At 38.8% G+C, this 24,581-nt stretch overlaps 1 protein-coding gene across 1 annotated transcript in view; it reads left to right on the forward strand.

Annotated features, from left to right (window-relative positions):
- Positions 1–21,652, forward strand: part of LOC109987945 (pro-neuregulin-3, membrane-bound isoform) — a 361,472-nt gene extending 339,820 nt beyond the window's left edge. Inside the window, exons 7-9 of the mRNA XM_020639228.2 lie at positions 8,996–9,108; positions 12,230–12,415; positions 18,036–21,652. Coding sequence (XP_020494884.2) covers positions 8,996–9,108; positions 12,230–12,415; positions 18,036–18,714 — 978 coding nt within the window. The 3' untranslated portion in view covers positions 18,715–21,652. The remainder of the gene's footprint in view (positions 1–8,995; positions 9,109–12,229; positions 12,416–18,035) is intronic.
- Positions 21,653–24,581: the final 2,929 nt, after the last annotated feature.

Raw genomic sequence — 24,581 nt, forward strand, 5'->3', positions numbered from 1 at the left:
CAGAAAATGGGCGGAACATTTTTGCAGTGTCTGCACAAAATATTTTGGTTTTATGCTTTTTGGGAAGGAAAAAAAAAATTAGAACTCATAGAAGACTTAGATGAGTGAAAGTTGGGTGACACAAAACTTGAGCTGTTTTACAAAAAAATCTAATAAAAAGAGGGCAAATTGTTAACATATTATAACATTCAATACATGTCTCTTTTACTGCCAGTTGCAGTGATTTAAAGTATTTTGTTTAATGTGTTAAATGTTCAACCATTGAGAATTGGTTAGCAGTAGTGTGAAGATAATGACACATCAGATCTGCAGTACAGAAGGAATACCGCAAAGTGTTAGCATGTCTCATAGAATTCATCACTCTCCTGCAGTTTTTAGCTGCATATGAATCAGTGTGTATCCCCACCTCCACCTGGCCACTTGCATCATGCTCACAGGTCTTTGAGCGAGCAATCGTTCAGTGGTTTGGGAGCACAGTGCACGCTAGCAATGTCATTCATCATCCTCTCTGCACTCTGTGTCATCGCATCTCTCCCAGATGTGCGTCTTTGGACTTGCTGCCGTGGAAAAACATTACCGTAATTTGAATGTCAGTCAAAATCACATCTTCCATCGCCTTGGGGGAGTGTCTATGTGTGTAATCTGTGCATTGCTGGGAACAAATTGGCTTTAACCATTTTACATGTTTATTATGTAAGTTACCTATCTAATCTGCACAGGTTTGACACAAAGCTTTATTGGAGGATATGTGTGTTTCCTCTAAGGACATGATTTGAATGTACAATGAGGCCAAGCACATGTGCTGTTGGCCTCATGTTGTACTGTGGGGAGTTCACTCCATATAAACCCATTTTTAAACACAAGATGGATAAATCACAAGGATAGACAGACCAATGCCAAGCTAACTATAGATAGACTGACATCACATACAGACATGCAAGTGGTTTTAATCTTGTCATCTTGCTCCAAACAGCAGGGTAAATAATCATATTCACTCACTAAAATGTAACAAAATGTTTTTTTCATTGAGGTGACAAATAATTTGTAAGGTCTATAACCACTTGAAATATTCTACAATCCTTTGGATGGTATCCAAGCTCAAGAGTTTTATGATCAAACTTTCTGAACACCTCTTTGAAGTTATTTCTCTCCGATTATAGAATTATGAGCCAGGCTTGTCACTTCATGCTTAAGTATGAGCAGCAAGGTGACAATTTATTGTGTACAATTATTGCATGTCCTTTTTGAAACAACAGGTTAAAGAAATAAAATGTCTTAACAGAGCAGATTCTATCATCTCAAATCTTGGGTTGATAAGAGAAAACTCTCCTGTGGTTCTACAGATTCAGTTTCCAAAGGGTTAAGATCTAGCTTTGAGATAAAGTTAACTAGGTTTGCTCATTCAAATTACCCAAAAACTGATGCTTTGCAAAAGCCATGATAAACCTGCTACAGTCCTCCAACCACCAACCACAAGTCGATCGCCAATGCATGCTATAGCAGATGGGACTTATTAAAGATTAAACCTAACTGTGACCATAAATAGATATTTACAAGTCAAAACTATTTTCATGTTTTTAAGCAATCAGAAGAAAATGTATGAATTACATTTGTAGATACAGACAGTTAACCAATAAACGATTAGTGAATTGTGCACCCATTCAAATAAATCATTTCTATGTTTAAGCCTGACAATTGACTCTTAATAGAACTTCAATTTACTAAATACACAAAATTAAAGATGCACTCAGATGTGTCACATCTGGACACATCTACATTTTGCACTCAAATCTTCACATTTCAGCTCTTTAGGCACATCATTGTTTCTTTTTCTTTCACATTTTTTTAAATCATTTTTTTACTTTCCTTATTTGGAGGTCAATTGAAGGAAATGTTCAAACTTACTGCTCTGTAAACTCCATTTTCTGAAGTCAGCCAGGAACTTCGTTCAAACTTTAAATGGGTCACTGCACTTTATCATTTCACTTCAGCCTTCACATATCTCTTCTTTGATATGTTCTGAGGTTAGGCTCCAACCAGAGGTTTTGAGACATATGGTGGGTACAGTTAAACATTCTGAACAAATAATCTAGGAAATGTTCATGCAGCTCTTTATTAAATCCAAACATTAAATATAATCTCTAGCCCTCTGATGTATGACCTTTAAATTGATATTAAAATTTACATTTATAGATCAAGGCTAAACAGCTTTTTCCCTACTGCTCTCCTCTTATTTAAACATGAGTTCACAAGACTCCACATCATTTATGGTTTCCCATTTCTAACTTAAATGTTTTCTACCAAACAGTTGAAGAAGTGTTTAAACTAAAGGAATAACTAACTACACATCTGTCTCATTAAACGTCTCTTCAGGTCTAGCTCTGTTAGCATCACAGCAGAGTAGCTGGGTGGTTAGCACTGCTGGGGGTTCGCACTGTTGGTTCACAAGTAAGAAGGCTTAACCACCATTACAGCATACTGACAGACTTCTGACTCTTCACAGCGTGTTGAGCAAATACTCATCTGTTTGATGAGCCATTGTTTGTAAAATTTCCGAAGAGAGGCAGACAGATCTTTCTCATCCAGGAGTTCAGGCTAATACGAATTAGCGCTGTGCCATGTTAACACTACAAAAAGGAAAAAGTTAGATAAAAATAAAACAACAGCTTTTTTGGTGAAGAATCTGCTTGGCAAGTTGTTTGACTAATATGTTAGGCAAATGGCTAACAAGCTAGCAAATAATTCACACATTTAACAAGACTTTTAGTTGCAATTATCACAATAGCAGTGAGAGCTAGCTTAGTCTACTCTCAGCCTCCTAGCTTGTAAGCTTTGACTTCACACAACTCTGTGACATATTTTTTTAATAGACATATTTGTATTTGATTCTTCAAAACAAGATTTTGCATATGTGGCTCAATACCAAAAAGATTGAGCTAACCCGCATTAGCATTCTTCATTTAAGACTTTAAAGTTCACATTACTTTAAAAGTAAGTAGGCCTACTGTCTAGGAAGTTTTCTGGCATACATTTCAAATTTAGAAAAGTTAAACATGTCACCACTTATCTAAGGGAAGTAACTGAGCAAAATCTGTGTTTTTAATGCACAGTTTCAATTACAATTTTAAATGCTGTGCCTTTTTGTATTGTATTAAGATTTAACTTTCCTTGTTGTATAGGTAAAGGTGCACTATGGAGTTGTGGTAGAGAAATGTGAAAGTTGGAGAATGTACAGATTATGTGGTAAATGTTCATGACTCTATACACAAACTGTCCTCAGAGGAAAATTTGGTCCCTGGATCACTGATAAAATGTTACACGAGATGTTTTGGTTGGAGGCCCGCAACAGTGCAACCATAACTCTCCTGGTAGCTTTTTAGCTCCAAACATTGTTCCTGGGACCTATTTTTTCCTTTGAATCAAGTTTGTGTTTTCAGTTCAGAGAATATAGCAGAGAATTGTTTCACTTCTCCAACTTTCAAATTTCATTTGAAAGTTGTACATAGTGCACCTTTAATGATGTTTATGACAGTTGTGTGGAAGTCATATAGCACATTTGATAATCTCTTCTGCCAAGTACAGGAAAATGAATAGAATGTGATAATATACAATTTTATGAACTACAATAAAATCACATTATACTGAAACAAAATCAAAAGCAGTCCTTGGCACTATTTTGCTAAATCTTCAATAAGCTCTGGTCTGTGACCTCGTGATTATTACAGAATGTATTGTTGAGAAATAGGCTGACCTTCAGTGTATAAAGCTTGCTTTTTAATGTTGTTATATTTATTTAATTTTAACAAGAGCCTTTGAGGAACTGGCATGCAAATGAGTTGTACTTGTTTATTTTTCGCCTCCACACTCTGAATTACATTGATTTCTGTCTTCAGGCAATCGATTATCAAAATATCTGAACACAGAGTGACAAACACAGGGTCAGTGGTTCTGAGCATGTACTCACACTACAGATTGTATTCTGAAAGATTGTATTCTTTCAGTATTAAGTATATTTCTGTTGACTTTGCCATAACTGAGTCCCAATTTTCCTTTTTATATAACTTTAAAGGTGAGTCTAGGAAGCATTTAAGCAAATGTAGAAGTCCAAAAGTACCTCAAATAATCAGGCAGGACAGAAGCACCCAGCAGGTTGTCCAAATGAGCACTTCTGATTAGCACCACAGGGTCCTTTGTTGGAAGTGTTTGATTAAACAGAGAATAAAAGAGCAGTTCTGACTGAGCCGGCCTTTCTCAATCAATCAGCTTCACCACCCTGTCATGTATTCCTCAGGTTTTTCCTCAGAGTCTGTCTATCATTGGCACGTAGTTTTTCACAGCTCTGTCTCTGTCAGAGAGGATCCTGAGCCTGCTCTACCAGGCTTAGAGGCCTGAGACTATCGTGTGTGTGTGTGTGTTCGTGTAGCTGATTGTGTTTATAACGCTGTAAATCATAAAAAGAATTTCCTGGTTCCCTCCGGTTAGTCTGTCAGGGTTAAAAATGCTCAACACCAGAGGTCTTTGGTATAAGCTAGTCCCCTCTCTCAGAGATTAAAACACCCATTACAGCACACACACACATACACATACCCATTAATTCACGCCATTACATGATCCCTTTGTACCCCCGATTGTCCAGACACGGTGTGAACTCCCTGTCAAAGCAATGATTACTTTTGCCTTTTATATCTGTGTGCATCCATGGATCTAGAGAGCAGAGTTTCTTTGCCTGCAGCTGTGCGAGAAAACATTACATCTGTATTGATGACCTCCATAAACAGTCGATATTGCTGTGTGACACATGCACACAGTTTCAGTTTTTGTCCTTGAGCACTCTTTCCAAAGCCTAATTCTATTTTCGCTGAACAACACAGCGGCAGCACAAACAGATTAAAGGCACTTCTCCCACTTTTTTAATGGTTCATAACATATAAATTAGTTAGTCTTTGAAAGCAAAGCCATTGCACTTTGAGAATCTGTCAGTTAAGGTTAAGAGGGGAAATTACTCTGTCATCCATTTTTACTTAGGTTTACATAGCTGTCCATTGTTCCACTGTTAAAAACTTCCCTTTTAGCTTCATCACAGGCTTAGAAAGGAACAATTTTTCACTTGAAGCATCTCTTATCAATTAGCCGCTTGCATAAGTGCAGCAGAGGGGAATGCAGACTGAGACGTTCTTTTTTTATTTGCTCTCATATGCATGCTCTTCTTTTTGTCTTTTTACTGCAGCAACACTCGCATTTCCCCACTGGGGATCATAAAGCATTATCTTATCTTATCTTATTTAGTGGTAGTAAGGGAAAATTTTGCCTAGCAATGTGTTTAAAATGTGAAACTACCTCAGCATTTTGGAAGTGTTACAGCTAATAAAGCTCTAAATAATTGCCTAACTAATCTCTAATCAGTGCTTAACAGACCCCGATAGCAAAACAATAACCACAGGAATCATGAAATAAATCTGACATTTTTTTTTAAAATAATATTATAACCACAGCGAATTAAGGAAATGCTCTTTGAAAGAAAAAATGTGTAACAAACATTCCGGCCCCCTCAATAGGTGCACACTGTATTGTCATAAAAATACCTTCAGTGATAATCTGTATCATTCCTCATAGTCTTGATGATGATTTAGCAATCTGCTCCATTTAAATATCTTTATATCAAACTGTAAAAGATTAAACATCCATCCATTATCCATACCGCTTTTCCCTTTCGGGGTTATGGGGTCTGGGGCCAATCCCAGCTGTCATTTGGCGGAGGCAGGGAACACACATGCCTGTCAATCACAGGGCTGTCTTTGTACTGTGCGAGGAAGCCGGTAGACCCGTAGAGAACCCAGGCATGCACAGGGAGAAGATGCAAACTATACACAGGAAGGCTTCTGTCCGACAGGAACTCGATGCAGGATTAGGTGGTTAGGGTTAGGGTTAGGGTTAGGGTTAACCAACCCAATGGGGATTTGAACCAGGAATGTTCTTTCTGGGAGGCAACAGCTCTAACACCGTGCAGCCCAATTTTAAACATGTCAAAGACTTGAAGTCTAAAGTGAATCAGAGGAGCTCATAACAAAACTGTTTTTGTATCATCTATATTCTTATTTCAGTGGGGATGGTAGTCCACATACATTTCAAGTTATAACAGAGAATATGTCAGGGTTTTATAAGCTCAAATCAGCCTTCAAACGTCTGAATGGTCACATAACTTTGGCAGCATGTGTGACTCTAATGAGGCTGGTGTCCTGCAGAGGGCCCTCAAAAAGGGATTGCGTCAGTGATAGCCTTGTTAGTCAGAGATATAACTCAGAATTTTAAATCAAGAAAAACACCACAAAAAAAAGTTATTTCTTCGAAGAAAAAAAATTGCAGAGAAACAGGTCCCTCTTACCTTGTGTTACAAAAGTGTCTAGACGATAGCGAGACAATGCTGAGAAGAGAAAACTGTAACAGTCTGGTAGACGCTAACTACAGACAGGTTTTCGTTAACAGATAAGAAATCAAACCAGCATCAGCCGCTTTACATCTTTACAGCTTTCAGAGTTTAAAGCCTGCAAGTCTTTGTTGTGTTGTCCTGTGTTCGTCTGCAGATCTTTGCTGCTGTGTAAGTGAGTGAGTCTGCCTCGTCATCTGTATTGTGAAGTGCCGAACAAAGAAATGTTTTGTTTTGTTGTGCATTAGTCTCAGTGGAGATCGGGACGTACATGAAGATAGTTAAAAAGGGTGGTGGTGGTGGTGGGGGGGGGGGGGGGGGTGTAGATCTCCTTTTTATGATTACATGAGGAATCAAAAGAGACTGATATCAAAAGAGAGAAACGTAAACAGTGTTATTAGAAAAAGAACATGTTTAAGACTAAATAAGGGAGGATAAGGACTTTGTTTCAAAGTCCTTATCCTCCCTTATTCACAGATTCCCTCGATTCATCTGTTCAAAAATCGCGTCGCCACCTTGGTCGAACAGTCTCTCAAAGAAGACCGCGCCAACCATGATGGTTATCGCGAAGGTTGACGTCCTCCTGAAGAGCTGTACTTTGTTTCAAAGTACAGCAGTGGGACAAAATACCATAAACGCCGTCCGAAGTGAAAAAAACAATATCACAAGTTAAAAGGAAGCATTAAATTCTTCCTCTCTGAATGTTTAAATTCTCAGTTTAATCTGAATATTTCTTAATGTTCCACAATAAATAGAAACACTGAGAGCTAAATTACACCGATTTACATATTAACCAGCCAGCTGTGTTGAATCCAGGCATTCAGAGGCCTAATTAATGATTCATTTCATGGTGTGTTTGCATTACTTCATGTATAAGGGACATAGACAATAGGACATGGAACAAGAAGCTAGTTTGATGTGCAAATGATGTGATTGTGACTTTGCATGGCAACAAAGGATGCAATCAGAGAGTCAATTTATAAATGTTGTCAATAATTTAAGACCTTGAAATATGTATTTTCCTCGGTTTTTGTAGGCAACTGTTTGTGTTAACCAATGATTTTCCATTTTAAAAAATCACAATGATGTTTATCTCTGATCTACATTTGGTTCGGGACTCAACTTTCACCAATGAAAACCAGCCTTTATGGGATTTGCCCTTATCTTTGTTCTGCAAGGGCAAGCAACATGACTCAAGACAAAGAAACAGATCCAAACCATTGGGTTATGTTTCATTCATAAGAAGCAACGTATGTATTCATACAATCCCAATAATAGTGGATGCTTTGCTAAATTGAGTAGATAATCAGATGGCTCATACATATGAAAAAGTGCAATTTTGTTGAAGCAGTCTTTTACAGAGAGTTGCCATCACTCCAAGGGGAAGTATATATAGTACTTTAAAACCAGGGCCCTATTTGTTTGAGGCCATTCTCATTATCTGTAAGAGTTAGAAGGTTTTATTTTTATTTTTTTCCAGGAAGTGCTTCAGCCAGGTGCTCGAAAGCAGCTGTAACATACTCCTCTTGGGAAATGCTTCCCCTCAGAGTATATATGTTTGATTTTAAAAAGGTTTCGTTTTGCTACTGAAATATTGATTTGAAGATTTTTAATTGTCAGGCATAATTATACCAATTCGACTCTCCAGCTCCAGGTTATTACCATTTTCTTCCTGCAACAAGTTACTTCACCTCATTTGATTTCAGAGGTATATTTTAAAAACATTGATTTTGTTCTTCAACGAGATCTCTGCTAGAATCCATTCCACAATGATATCAGACACTTGTAGTACCTCAGAGCCTCATCAGTGGAAGAATGTTTTTTTTGAGCAGGTGGAGCGGAGAATGTTGCTGTCATTGGTTCTCTATGTGGCTGCAGGCTAAAGCAGTCTTATGAAACAATTCTGAATTCATTTTAAATACATTTTGAAACCAATTCAAAACTTTCATGTTCCTTTTAGTCGATAAGGTCACAAAATGTGTAAAAAATCAAATAAAAAAACCAGGCTTAAAAGTACATGAATTTCCGTTTTTAAGACGTTTGTCTCATACCTCTTCAACATCATAAACCCAGGCATGGTGCATTAATCCTCCCAGGTCTCTATCTTTTGCGCAGCTATAGCTATTCAGCCATTGTTAACATGTCTGGACTTCAGTGAAGCTGCATGTTGTTGTGATGTTTTGTCTGAAATTGTAATGTGCTTTATTTGATCAAACTGTCAGCAGCCTCCTTTTGTTCTTCTGACAGTGCATTAAAGCTCAATCCCAGAAAAGGAGATCTGCGAAGGAGGGAGCAATAAATGTAAGCTTACTCCACTTAGAGTGTAGAGCCAGTTCCAGTATTCAAGGAGGCAGGAACCCTTCATTTCCCATGAATAGGAGTGTGAGAAAGAGCTGGAGGAGGTTTATAGACTAGATCTAAGAAAACTCAATATGTCTTTAGTTTAAGAAGGAAACAAACTTTGATTCTGATGTCTGTAACATCTTCTGTAGAAATCTCTCTGAAGGGACTCCTCTTTACATGCGAGGTGCGACTAAACTTGTGATGGTTTTGTTTTTCTTGTTTCTGCAGTACTCCAAACGGTCGTCCCAGTCTCGCCCGGGGAATGTTTGTGAGTCCAGCTTTCCACACTGCAACATCTCCACCACGCCGTCCAACAGCTCCCGCATAGCAAAACATCACAGGTATGATAGTTATTTGTGCACACACACACATCAGTGTATAATGTAAGTTTGTCAGTAGAGACACAGCTGTCCCCTCAGTCGCTGCAGGAAACAGCATTCATGCAAATTACAGCAACAATAGGAAACTTCAGTGTCCTTTCCTCTAATCAGCAAGGACGCAGTGAAGAGAGTAATTAAATTATCCCCATTACAGTGCATCCAAAGCTAATTGCTGATTCACGGAAGAATGATAGTAATTATAATTAAAGCTATAACATGTTAATAAGCATATCTATAACAGTCATGAACACAGAAGATGCGACACAGATAAAAAAAAATGGGGGGCATGTGTGCAGAGATTTATGAGCCAGGGCAAAAGTGAAAATCTCAGAAAGCTTTCTCTCACACTGCTCAGTGGTGTGTGTGTTGGCATGTTCATCATCAAGAATACATTCCAACACACTCTTGAGTGCTTACTTCTGACAGAATTCACGCTTTGTCAGAGCTGGATTTTCTTTTACAAGACACACAAATACATTTGAAGAGAATGGAGCTCCTACAGATCAAGTTTTTTTTAGTATTTTCTATACATATTGAAAGTAAAAAACATAAAATCCTGCCCCTGTTTTTCTGTTTAATGTATGTGTAATGTATTATGAGAAAAAATACATTATTTTAGAGAAAATGACATTTTTCCAAGTTTCATGGCTGGAGGGGAACATAAATAAAAGGCACACAAAACCTCCTTTTTTGACCATGCTCTTTGTCACCATTCTTCAGTTGCAGGTATTCACCCCTGAGGGCTCAGTGTACCCATGGTTTCCTACCTCTAAACCACTAAGAAACTCCACCAGGGCAGCTGGGGGTTAATCACCTTTTTTCAAGGGGATCCAAGCTCTAGTTGAGAGAGAGATTTTCCCAGACAAGCCAGAAATTCAATCAGACAACCATCAAACCACAAAGTCTCCTTCTCTTTTTGCAGAACTCTTGCAATACTTTCTTCATTTCTATCCAGTTCCTACTCCATCTGCTAAGATGATCACAAGGATACTTATCCAGCAGTCTGTGGATCTTACCACAAATGACATTCTTAGGGGGCGATCAGAGTTTATGCGGTTGCAATCACCTTAGCTTAGGCAGCGACTTGGACTCTATATTCAGGGTAGTGTGTTGGGATCCCACAGTCAAGAATGTCCCAGGAGAAATCTCCAACGGCTATGTCTGTATTTGCAGAATTTTCTGATTTAAATGCCCTTATTATAAAACACAATTAAGTGCTTGACTGACTGCCATTCTATCCATTTCATTTTGAGTTATTTTATGAACAGTTATGCATTCCAACCACAGTAATACAGCCGAGCTGACGCAAAAGAACTACATCTGAGCCTTTTTACTGTTGCATGGGGAACTTCCATTTACTTTAATTTTGACTATCCAGCCTTTTCTAAGCTCCATTAGGAAAATGAAACATACTCACAAGGGAGGGGTGTAGAGAACCAGTACTACATTTGGCCCAGTTCCTAAATAGTCTGTAACAAAATATTTTCCAAACACTTAATTTTTATGTTCCTAAATAATATAATTGGCAAGATCCGTCAAGCAGAGGTACTCCAAAATTCATGTAAATTTTTTTGGGCTATTTGCACGTTGGAGACCTTCATCAATAACCATCATCAATAAGACTATCGATTGGTAACAAGCAGTACAAGTATCAATATTGGTATCAATAAAATCCTAATAGAACGTATCCCTGATGAAAGGGCTGTAGGTTAAAGATTGTCTACTTAAGACTTGTAACTATCCTCCATAGATTCTGGGATTATTGGCTTGCATTGGCTTTAATTTAATCTGCTGATAAAGTCAAGTTAAATCAAGTTTATTTTAAGAGCACTTCAGCATTTCAGCAACAAGGCAATTCAAAGTGTTTCACATTCAAAGTGTTTCACAGAAGACATCAATAGCATCAAAACAAAGAGAAAAAAACCTTCAAAGAAACCATTGACAATCACAGAATAGATTAATTATGAAAATGTTATATACAATTAAAATAGAAAAATACACAAGAAATACAAAAGTATGACATTCAGCCATAAAAGACACATAAAGACAAAATATATAAATAACTTCAAATGTGCAATGGTGATGTTATCTGCTCTCAGTGCCTTTCAATGTTATATTGCTCTGAAGTGCCCGATAAATGCATTGGGTCCAAATTTCCAATCCAAAATAGAGCGATAAAAATCTGTCCAAACCATATGTGTATAAATAAGTTCTAAAAGAGGGAGACCAATCCAGAAATGGCTGGAGAACAAAAAGACCAGTGGGTGATTAGAACTGATCCAAGTTTAGGTGACCTGAACAAACAACAATAAACAGTGTTGACTGCAAAATTCACAACTTATAAAGAAGCACAATAAACTATTAATAATACATCTACTCTGTACTCGCATCCCAAAAACACATCTTATGAGATGATGATGGAGAACTCTTAAATAGTGTAGACAGTAAATGATAACTTCATCAAATACTAACACTTTTTAATGACAGTATGAACCTGAATACAACTGAAATTGAGACGTAAAGACACAAGAGTTGATAAGCCTCATTAATATGGATTTTAATGAGACATTTGTATGTTTTATAACTTTTGGGCAAATAATGGCAGACTTCACAAAAACAACTAATTAATCCACAAAATATAAATAGGGACTCAGAATAATGTATGCCCAGACAATTTCCTACAAATGATTTCAGAGAAGGATTTAGATGCTTTGACTCCACGTTTCAACAATGTGCCATGGTGTGCATGGAAAAGCAAAATGGCATCATACAGGGTTTAAGAAAATTGCATGCAAAACAAAGCCAATAATATGCAACACAAAAGAAGAAAAACCTAGTGGTTTCAAAATGAACTGCAACTTTTCCTCAAGTTCTAATAACATGTTTACAATTCCGCTTGACTTGGCATGAGAACCTTACTAACACACTTAATTCAAAATCTGGCCCTCGCCTAACTCAAGTCTTGTTTTGAATAAAGGTTTAAAACCAGCCAAATATGTAATAGTCCAATGTTGATGGAAAACTATATCAGAAAAATATGTTTTACAATAACCCTTGAATCTTGTTTTCTTTTTTTTCTCAGAAGCGGTTCCTTGTCTCACATCTCAGATCAGAGAACCAGGACAGGCCATTGGTCTGCTCCAAGGAGGACCCCACCCATTCCCAGGGGAAGGCTAAATGCAATTGGAGGATCCAAGTATTTGGGCCCTGCCTACCAACATCTACAGGAAGTAGATGCAACTGAAAGGGAGGCTGAGGCACAGAGAGGGTGAGTAGACAAGACTGTATGCTTAGATAGATATACCTAGTGAAGCAGACCATAGGAACTCAGTGTTACAGACTCTTGCTATGCAGAAAGGCTGTTGTCGGTGAAATCCCTGCTTTAAGACTATTTTTAAGGTTCTACCCTTACTTTCTCCTTCCTCTCTGTCTCTGCTTTGCTTCTATGCTGTTTCCTCCATATGCTGACACATTTCAATGAAAGCCACTAACTGAAAAGTACAGGCCTGCCACGGACAAAGCAATGGATTTCATTTCAAGGGTGGATATTTCAAAGCCAACTCTGGGATTTTCTTTTTTTTTTAAAGACTGCATTCATTTTTTAAACTCTTTTTTACTCCCCCCCCCCATCCCTTTGTTTTTCCAATCTGCTGAGCAAAGATAAAAACAAGGTCACGTTATGTTGTGGTCTGCAGTACAGTGGCATGAGTTCAAAGAAAATGCTTTGCCTGGTGCTTGTGCTTTTAAGGACATGATGCAGGATGCACATCCAGATTCTTTAAACCCATCTCTCCCTCCCTCTCTGACGTCTTGTCATGCCTGACTAAATTCTCAGGGCTTTTTTTTTTTTTTTAAGTGATGGCTTAGCAGGTAGAATAACAATTAAATCCTGCCATTCAAATGTAACACAGTAGGGGATATTTTTATAGGAGTTAGGGGATATGCAAATGATCCATTCAAATGATTAGCAAGAAGTGCATTAAGTGTGAAAGGCGCTGTGTTTTGACCTATTTTTGGCTGGTCATGAGTCAGTGCTTTACCCACCTGGACTTGTATGCCTGTCTATGGGCATTCATTTCCCAGCAGTCCCAGCTCAGGATAAAGCTCTACATGACCTAAATGCATACTAATAGAAAGCAGAACAGGAGATAGACATAGCTGGGCAAGAACAGACTCCCACATACTGTTAGCAAACGCCAACAAAAAATAGAATGTAAACTGTAATTCATGGATTTATACTGTGATGTTTAAGAACAATATCACTATTGAAAAGCACTTGGGCCGCTTAAGAATACCTTTCGTCAGCAAAAATGCTCTTTCCATCTACCCTAGTGTCACTCAAGTAACCAGTTGGTGAACCCAATATCCCTCAGTGTCCACTGGTTTTCTGGCCAGCTCAAGTGCCCTCCGAAAGCAATATTACCTGCTGGTTAGCCCAAGTGGCCTTTTGATTGGTGTGTTTTTTGTTGACCCACTCATCTTCTGATCTCCCATGGTCAACCATAGTGGCCTTCTCGTGCTTCCCCAAGTGCCAGCTGCTCTGTTCAAGTATATGTGGTCTGTCCAAAGGCCCTTGGTTTCACCAAAATGTTTTCCTGATCACCAAAAGGTAATCAGCTCAGTCAAAGATCTTCTGCTTAGTTCAGATCCTCTTTAGTTGGGCTGAATATCCGCCGGTTGGGACAACTGTCTCCTGCTAAGTACAGGCATCCTCTTGTTGGTCAAATTTGTTGTTTATTTACGTCACGTCTTACGTCGGGAAATCCCCCCGCGCCCCCTCCCCTCTGACAGGGAAAGTCCCCCGCTGTGAGGAGCTTATGTGAACCGCTAGTTCGGGAAAATCTCCGGAGAAGCCCTCCTGTAAATATCTAGATATTATCCGGAGTGCATATGTGAAAACGGCTTAAATGTACTCTAGTCAGCTGGAGCTACCTGTGGTTGACCCAAATAAGACACTGGTTCCACTGGTGAGACCATATGTGATATGGTCACTACAAGCAAAACATCAGTGCATACTACTGTGCAGAATGAAAAGTAATTAACACACACACCTCTACACCGACGCTGCATTAAAACCAGACAAGGTTTACAAGAGAATTACAGAGGAGCAGGCTGCGCTTCAAGGCAAGAGGTCATGCTCACATGCTATTCAGACATTGTTACTCAACCAATCGATTACACATAAACATTCATAAGTCAAACACTGACTCACGCTCTTTCCCTGTAATGTGTTAAGATGACTTCCTAACTTTCCCATAGTATGGTAATCTTGGTTATCATGGAGAAATTTGACCAAGACTGCATAGAGACTGAGGAAGAGATGCTGGGACGGAGTCAAAAGTACAGAGACAACCAGTATGAATCCATTCTGACACAGACAGAAGGACTAAACATAGAGAAGAAAAAAGCAGCAGCAAGGGAGTAACAGGATGAGATAGAGGAGTGTGCAGATAGCATATGACAGTTAGAAAATGCTATAAAGAAAGGTTGCCTATTCTATTCCATGCCTGTTAGTGAAGCCTAGCGTTATCTCAACAAAATGGCTGACAGGGAGACAGAATGTCTTGTGTTGTTACTACTACTTTAAGATAAAGCTGTCTCCAAAATGGCTGACTGAGACGCTGCTTGCAATTTTTGGTTTTTCATCCACTGTTGCAAGTTCTCCCCTCTCTCCCTCCCAAGGTTTTCTCGGGATAAAGTACAAACAAAGCCTTCAGTTGTATTGCACAGCCTTAAAATAGACTCACAGCTTCAGTATATTTCTGTGTGTAGGTGCATAAACCTACAGGTATGACCATATGTTGCTCTTCTCCCAGTATTACTCTTCCAGCGTTACAAGGTCACTGCATCACATGACAAGGAGTTTTTATCGCACATATCATATACATTAAGAAATTATCTGTGGGGAATTAATGGAAATGGCTGTTAATACTTGTACATGTAATGAGCTCCCATAAAGCTGAAAGCCCAGTCACTTATCTTACCTCACTTGCACACAATCTCTCTGTAATACCCCTCTAGCTGCTCCCCTGCTCCAGGGTCCATATTTGAACTCTGCTTCATAGATTTTTGCAATGTGATTGTGTTTCACCACATCAAAAGAGAGATTTGTGTGTGAATGTTATCTTGGGAATTAGCACCCTCGCATCATCCTCTCTTATCGCCAGCGGGATCCTCTCTGCAGGGCCCGCTAAATCTCTACTGTGGTTTTTTTCACTGAGGGTTTTCATGTCTCGAAGAAATACTGCAGCAATAAAAGGACGTTGTGATTTCCTTTGAGTCTGAAAGAAAGCACCCTCTCCTCCCAACACTATTTTTTGCCAGACTTGATGGAGAGTGTAAATGTGTGTGATGAGGTATTACAAGGGTGGGAGTCCATGTTGCATTTCAACAGGGCAAAAAAAGCGTGCCTCTGCAGAGGCTTACAACCTAAATGAGGCTCCTTTCTAGATTGCAACTAGATTTAGACACTGATAACACTGAAGAGCATGGTGAGTCTTGGAAAAAGAGAGAGAGAGAGAGAGAGAGATTATGTCTGGGCTCTGCGCAGTTAGGTCAAGGCCCAGACACAAAACAGAAAATGTGTTTCAAGTTGCTAAGCTAGACTAAAAAGTGGAGGACAGAACCAACATTTTGTTGTTCCATAAATACTTGCCACTGGTGCAAATGTCAGGGCTTACAGTAAAAATCCACAATCCAGACCCTGAACAATAGTTGTGATCCAAGAAGAGTTGATTTTTCGAGACATAAATAGTCTAAAAGAGGCATTAAGTACATTCAGAGGAGCTGAAGTAAACAGGTTTATGTCGTATTACGAATTAAGCATTTTATAAAATTACATTGTAACTAGAAACTAGTGTGAAGAGCTCTAAGGACTTTTTGGGAAACCAGATGTCCATCATGTATATCTAAGCCCAGTAGCGTATGAGTTTTAACTAGACAATTCTGCACGTCAAGTTTAACATCAAGTGCCAAAAAAGTAAGGGTGTGGCAGTCAAGTATAAGGATATTGAGAAATCATTGGATGATTATCTTTGCAAAGGCCAACTACTGATCCTGCAATAACAAATAATTAAAAATATATTTTCTGAAATGTATATATGTATGTGTATATATATATGTACTGTCTGTTTTTGACTGTTTTAGTAATGTTTAAGTTTAATTTAAAAAAAAAAATAATAATAATTGCTATTTCAACATACATACCATTTATTTGTTGGATTTAATCATTTTTAAAGAGGTCTTAAATCAGAGGCTTGCTTAATTATAAACAGAATTTAGTTCTGGGGATGATGGAATTAGCCAGTGGTCAAGACATTGCTTCATGGTCCACATGCCCCTACAATCAGTTGGCGACTGGTGTCTAGCCTCAGCATTATATTTACCAGCCTTTGAATTTAACCAGCCAAGCCTGTGACCCCTCAAGGCTGTTGGCTGAGATGAATGAGTTTACCAACTTGGTCAAATGAATATAAGTCATCTTCTCATTTCAAACAAGCAGCAGAACTGTGCCTTCCTATTACTGGCCTGATAAGTGGCTGGCTTCAGATCGGACATACCCTTCTTCAACTTCCCTGGCTTAAATTATATTCTTCCACTTTCCCTGCAATATACAGCTTTCTCAAACCTTCCCGTTACATACCAGGCGTACTGTAAATAGAAACAGCAGTTATTTCAAAACCTTTGGCATTGGACAGGATTTTGCTAATTCAAGCGGTTGCTATTATTTTCTTTGGGTTGTATCCATGTAACAAGGTTCTTAATGAGGTTTTTAAAATATGTGTATAACAATGATTTCAGACAGGGAGTGTACAGCTGGGGGAACAGTACAGCAGGGTGCAGATGAACATGATCAGTCACAGCGGTGCATCTTTGCATCCAGAATAATTAAATCCAAAGTCCAACTAAACTGAAAGTGACTTATACAATAAAGAATTTTACCCTCAGAAATTCTTAATATGTCAGTTCCAGCTGCTTAAAACGTATATTGAGGTATGCTCACACCATGGGTTTCACTAATGATCTGTGTAAGGCTACAAATCTGATTTGTCTGATTTATCTGATTACTGTCCTGCTGCAGGGAAAGCCCTTGACAATCTGATTTCTCACTGTAACTATGTAACAGGTTGACAGGTTATTTAAGAGGCAACCAAAAAAAGTGAGCATACTAATGACATCTGCTTCTAAGGTAGATTAACACAAAAAGACATATTAACTTTGGGCTATAGAGGAAGAACTGAAGACAAAGATAAAGACAAAGATAAAAATTTAAGAAACAATATAGCAGATATAACTTGAATCTGTGTGGTTATACAATCTCTGAGCAACAGTGACTCAAAAGGGATTTTCAAACTCAGCAAATGGTCTTGACCTGAAAGTGGAAGTACTAAAAAGGAAGGAATCAATAGAAATTACTGCATGTGATTATCTCAACTGTCCTTGACCGGAGCAGAATGCATTTAAGTTTAAAGCAAAACATCCTATTTTCAACATTCTTTAAGTCATTAAATCAATAATAAAACATGAACTTTCTGTTACCTTGGTGCTTGTATAAAGCAGCTAAGGTTTTTGGAGGGGTTTTTTTTATGTGTGCATGCAGACTTAGATATACAGGGATTAAAGAAAATGTCAGACCCTTCTTCCTCTCTCAGCATCCAGTTAGCCTGTGAGATGGCAAAGGGCGGAGAGCCGTCCCTCTGTGGATTCTGCCAGAGTTTCAGTGTGGGAGATAGAAAAGGCGATTGAGTTGAATTCACTCTCAAAGTGACTCAGGGCCTTTTTTTTCCATAGGCGAAGGAAGTTTCTCTCCACTTGAATAAACTTTGCTTCCTTTTTTCCCTTTTTCTTCATCTCTCCTCGCCTCAACCCCTGTTTCCCATCTCCACTAGGTTGCAAATACAGGGAGAGATCCAACGTGACGACCCTAGACGAGATTCGTTCCTCTGTATGCAAGCTCCAGTTTCTTTAGAGACAACTTCGCCATCGACCTGGAGCGGCCGCCTTGAGATACGCTCAGGCCTGTGCGCTCCATCCAAACACAGCGATTTGAATACCACAATGCGCAGCCTGCGCAGACCTGGGCGCCGTCACAGTAACTCCCCACCTCCTCCGTTTCGTTCATGCTCTATCCCCATCATCCCCTCGGTCCAGTGTCATCATGACAACGAGGTTTCTTGTATGCAAACCACCACAGACACAACAATGATGTCAGTCAACCACGGAGCCATGCCCTCCAAGGATGAGCGAAGAGAAAAGGTAGCACATGCTACATTGTCTTCATCTTCCTGCTCGTCTGCCATTGGCCAGCAGCATGATGAAGTTGCCCTGCTGCTAGAGGAGGCGCAGGAGCAGCTCAGGGCGTTGGCATTGGCTCACAGGAAGCAGGAAGAAGGCGGGGTAGTCATTGGCGGTACGTCGACAACCGCACTGGTGGAGGCCAGAGAAACTGTTTGCTTCCTGAATGTCAACGGAGGAAGTGCCGGGGCGCTTAGCTGTAACGGACTTACGCAGACCCAGTTACTCTGCCCCAGCCTATCACACAGAGACCTCGGCCAAAGCAGCCAATGAGAGGACGCGATTAAGGACGTTCACTTGCGGTTTGATGGTGTCTGACAGACTCTGGTGTTCTGAATCTGTGGGGCAGAAATGGAAGTGCCGAATTCAAAAAAATAATGTAACATCAAGGAATTTCTGAATATGTGCTGATATTATGCATACAGTGTGGATACAAACAAAAAAAACTCTTCTTGAGTGGTCGCCTTTACACCAACTGACAGTATGGAAAAATAAAAAAGTATTTACATGCATTTATTTACAAAGCAAGACGAACACTTCTACTTAGGCAAAAAGAAACCAAATAGTCTGTCAAATCCATGGTGTTTTTAATTGTAAAAAGTATATATAAATATATATAAATATATATGGATATAAATATATGGAATTCAAAAAGTGACCAAGTACAAAGTTGAAGAACACAGGAATGATGTTACTATTTTTCTTTCTCTCTTTTTTTCCTCCCTGTTTTTTTATTAACTCACATTTTTTTTTAAGTTCTTGCTCAATTCTAATACAAAGTTGTTGGTTTTTTTCATGAAAGTCCTTCCGCACGTCCATAAGGCGGGACTTGGATTCTGTGAACCTGCACAGAATCCAAAATGGCCGACCAGGAAGGAGCCACTCTTGTTTCTCCCCTCATGCCTTTTGAAGAACTGTCGACGCAGCCAAGAATTACAGCACACCCTTCTGGATGAGGTTTTACAACACAAAACAAAACAAAACAAAAAACATTCTCCGGCTCTGTGTGGGCTTGTTTTTGTGTGTGTGTGTGTGTGTGCTGAAGTTTTGAAAAAGAGACAGAAGAGAGGGAGAAGAAAACAGGAAATGACTTCTTCTTCTTCAGTAGGTCAAAAATGGGAGAGCTGGTTGTAAAAGACAGCCCAGATGTGGACTCCCCTTTGGCCAGTGATTCAAATCTAGATTATTTTTGTTTTTGTTACAAATGATATTTTTCACACACATATGCACACACACACTCACTTGTGCATTATTCTTTCTTTGCTCGTACAGTGGGATGAATGGACAGAAGGACACATAAGGAAGGAAAGAGGGCTAAGGGTTACCACGGGAGCTAATCGGATATTTTTTTAGTTTCTTTTGTTATTTCCATATTTTGGTTATTATGAACAATGCTGCTTTCTGGGGCTGATGGGAGGGACATGGTCTGGGTGTTGATACAAGAAATAAATGTCTCTATGTTGTATCCTATGAATTGGAAGCTTTTGAATCTCTGTATGAAGTTACAGCCAAATGTTTCTGGTGACAAGTAAAAAAAAAAAATGGTTACAATTCTGGTAAAGATCTTTTCTAAATAACACTTGTTTTGGTTTACTTCTTAAAAGCACTCCTTGCAAACATCAGTCTGGTGTTCACAGAAAGCTTGTTTGAACCTTTTCCAACATGAGCTGGTCTAAAGTGGCTCAAGACGAGTATTCACAAAGGTAATAATAATGGTACATTTTATTTGTGAAGGACTCTACTCAAAGTGCTACAGGTTCTTCGGTCATTACGATAAAGTAGTAAGTAGCTCCCACTTTTGGCCATGCTGCCACCAAAAGAGAAAGTCATTATGGATGACTTTTAATCAGAAAGCTCACATTCACTACCTTTTCTAATACCCCAGCTTGGTCCAAGGCCCTCAACAACAAAATATGACAATCTACTCTAGCATCAGTTTTGCATGTTTGGTCTGAAACCTTTTGACATTTAAGATCTTTTCATTTAATTTCTTCCAAACCAAAGTGGACTTTATCACTTCTTATATTGCATCACTGGACTTAAACAACACATAAAAACAAAATAATAAGTTCAAGGAATGACACTATAAGCGAACCTAAACAGCATTATATTTTGTCTTTGGTTTTCAGCAGAAGAATCTTTGTCTCTTACTTCTACACAAGCAGTTTTATGAGAAGAGCGAGTGTCTCTACAGATGTTTGTTAAATGTCTCACTTAAGAATGAAAATGACAAGCATGAAGCTTACTTTGCTAAAGGCAATTTGATTTCTGTTGGCTCTTTTAAAGATGGGCGCCAATGGGAAGAAAGAATGACAGAGACTATTTTTCAGGCAGATGCATGCATTATGTGAACGTGTATGCTTTGGTATCCTGGCAACTAAATTGGAACTTCACAAAAATGTTTTATGAAAGAACATTTTATCTGGAAAAGAAGCTTAATTAATAGAGAAACTTTGAACTTTCTACGACAAGCTGAAGAGGCAGCATTTCTCCGTAAGAGAAAGTTTTGATCTCTATCACAATCATTAAAAGGGGTTAGGAGCTTGGTTTCAAATGATTACTCTTTGAAAACACAAAAAGAATATTTCATGTTTTTGAGATAAAGTAACATTAACGCTCAAAGCAGCCTTCTTTACTGCTTAAAAACTGCTGTCAGCCAAAGTGTAACTCTCTTTTCTTCCAAATGTGGTCCTCTCTTGTGTGATCAACTCTTTTGGATCGAGAAAGGGTCTGATTCAGTCCTGACATTCTGGATACGTTCACTCATAAGAATTCAAACCCTGTCACCAAGTCTCACACAAAGGCAGAACCTTGGGAACAGTCATGCATTCAGCTTGGCCATCTTTTCTTTCATTATATATATAACAATGCCTGAATGGCAAGGCCAAATCTTACAAGCACAACTAAAACATCCCAGAGCTTTCATTTCATTATTTTCAATCTTTGTTCAATTAATCAAAAACATAATATTCCACACTCACATTAATGAAAGCCTCAAAAGGCTCCTTTTATATCAACTTTTTGAAGCTCAAATGTGAGTTTTTCTGATGACCCTGAAATCCGTGATGTCCTCAGTAGAACAAACACTGGGGGCTTATGCAGGTTGATGTGTTTCTTTGCACAAATACAGTGCAAAAAAATGTGAATCTGTTTGTTTGACCAACTGTAATCAGTGTATGAGCTTTTTAACAGATAAAAGTGTGCAAGCGTTGTCTGGATCTGTTCATTATCTAATACAAGCCGCGCAACGAGAACGGTCATCGACTGCATGTTTTCACAACATTTACAAATCGCTCTCGAGCCTCACGCAGCGGGAAGAAAAACACATGTCATGGCCAGACGCTAAACAGGCGTTTTCCTTCTTTAATTGGCAGTACTGTGAGAGTTATTACTGCACCTTGACAAAACTGCAATTACATTTTGACATGCAGGTACTCCAGCACAATGTACGCCTGAGCTTCGTCAATTATACAACAGAGGGGAGAGAAAAAACTCATTTAATGCGGCATCTCTGCTTTCCACTCTGAACATCTTTACATGTGCCAGTAATTGAACATCCCTCACTGCATAACTCCTCATCCTGCTGCTTTAACATTATCAGGAGGAGCACAGGAGGGGAAATGAGGTTGTGCTTTCGATTAGGGAAACCTCATTGCTTCCCTTTTTATTAGTCATGGATTTAGAAGGCATATCGGCTTTTCTTCGTTATTGTCCAAATTTTATTTAAACTTTTGTGTGTGTCTTTTGAGTGTGTGCAAGTCAGTTAATAATTTCATTATTCTGACATGAATTGAGAATTTATCCGTGCCTATTTTAAAGCATTAATACACACTTGAATTTCAGAATGAATCTTACATTCTAATTCAGGTGACACTGTTTCACCTGAATGTCTTAAGAAGAGCAGGAAACCTTTTATTTTGTGCTTTCATTGTAACCTAGTGATGCATAATCCACAGCTAAATTGTATAAATTGTCAATACCAGTTTTCTTTTCCAGTAAAACAATTTTGCAAGTGTGTGTTTTATTATTTGGAAAAGAAAAGCTCTCAGTAAAAAATGAAAGATTAGCTTTTTTAATATTTAAACAAAATTAAGTATTTGTATTTTCAATTTTCCCCTTTGTCCATTGGTCATATTTATAGCAAAATGTGGTAGTGATTCTTTTCTTTCAGCAGGTGGAGGAAATTAAAACAAAAGGTAGGTATGTGAGACAAAATCTGGGATAAAATCCTGTTTATCTATTTTAAAAAAAATGGGAACCCTGTTCATTATCAGTGCGAAAATTCACAGCAATGAGATGTTATTTTCTATATACATATTTATATAGATTTTGTGTGTGTGTGTGTGTGTGTGTGTGTGTGTGTGTGTGTGTGTGTGTGTGTGTGTGTAGGAACCGATGTCCGACTTCCTACTCTCACTCCCGCTCTTCTCCAAACCAACACAGATTTAAGTCCTGCACTGCACTTTACCGCTCCAGCTGCAGTCAGTCAGATGGCAAACAGTGTCTCAGTGAAGACCATCACTTCAGTGACTACATGTCAGTGTGTGTGTGTGTGTGTGTGTGTGTGTGTGTGTGTGTGTGTGTGTGCATGTGAGAGAGAGAGAGAAAGAGAGAGAGAGAAACTGATGGCAGGGAATAGAGGTGAGCCCGTTCCGGCCAGAGAGATAAGAGCTACAGCTTGATCCTCCAAAAGCTCTGAACTGCCAGGCTGGACTTCCCAATCAGACCTCATCTGAACTCTACGCCAGTTCAGTGTGTCCTCTACACTGTCATGCACACATGCGAGTGTGTCAACATTTCTTTTTGTGGCGCGGACACCCCAGCGGCTCAATCAGCCGGCCATCTAGATAACAAATACACAAATAAAAAAGTGATGATGCTTTGCATTGAAAAGGTGGAATGAACTGGATCTGCTCTGAGAAAGGTAGAGAGAGGCAGAGGCAGAAAGATGGCAGCACTGCAGACATTTCAGACTCCTTTTTTAAAAGCAGGAGTGAGAAAGAACAGCTAATCCTTGGTAGAGAAATCAGGCTTTGGGATGTGCTATTCTTGCACCAAATTGTGTTCCCCTGATTTTGTCTTCCAGAGAAAAAGATAGTCCAATAATAGTTTTCCTTCCTGAAATAAATTCCAATACCTATGTGGATACTGGGTAACCCTCTCAATATTGTGTATATATTCATAATATACCAAACTGTTTTTATTTGTCAATCACACGCTGATTTAACTTGGAAATACTAATATGTCCATTGCCTTTTGCATCTGATCCGTGCATTTAATGGAAAATTGGCCCATACTTGATACCTCATTATAGGCAATATTAAAGTCTTATACGGATACCAATACTGTTAGTACCTGTAGGTATCAGTAGCTACAGTTCATATTCTTTTATACATTTTTCATCAGGCCAAACTGGCAATGCAAACTTTTCTTTTGTGTGCAATTTTCCATTGTAAATAAAATGAACATTTCTCAAAAGATAAGGAGTGATTGCAGTGGACATGTTGTTGCAGTGCATTAATACAACAACATCAAAACAATGTCAGGAAAAAAGGAAAACAAGAATTCAAATTCCAGGTCCAACACAAAGGCACAGAGTGTCTAGAATAACCTGTCGGTCAAGGTGGACTAGCCTCTATTTTCCTTTAATTTGCCAGCTAAAGTTGCTGGTTTCAGGCTCAGCCAGGAGCAATTTCGTGTGCATCTGCAAAGTTACTAATCTTCACACGGTTTCAGGAATACAGCGGCCCATAATGAGTGGTTGCAGGGCAGAGGAAACACACTCGCATTATGCTTCAATGAGAGCACGTCTGTGGCGCTGTAATTATAATATCTAAGTGCAGAGTGAGGCAACATGTGTCAAGTGGGTTAGTGTATTCAGTTACAGTATGCAAGAGCTTATTTCCCCTTCAGGCAGCCAATGGATTATCATCATGTCCATTCCTTTTTTTCTGCATGACCCAAATGCATTTATTTTTTTCTGACATCTAAAAAAATGTTGTTAAACACTCAAAATTCTGAAACATTTTTGAATAGTGATAATTCACACTAAAAAGTAAGATTGCATCCCTCTGGCAGTGATTCTGTTTATCGTATTGAGGAGGGGAAGTTTCTCAGGCTGACACTGGAGCTGCAAAATC

The sequence above is a fragment of the Labrus bergylta genome, chromosome 10 (genome assembly GCF_963930695.1).
Source record: "Labrus bergylta chromosome 10, fLabBer1.1, whole genome shotgun sequence".
NCBI lineage: Eukaryota > Metazoa > Chordata > Actinopteri > Labriformes > Labridae > Labrus > Labrus bergylta.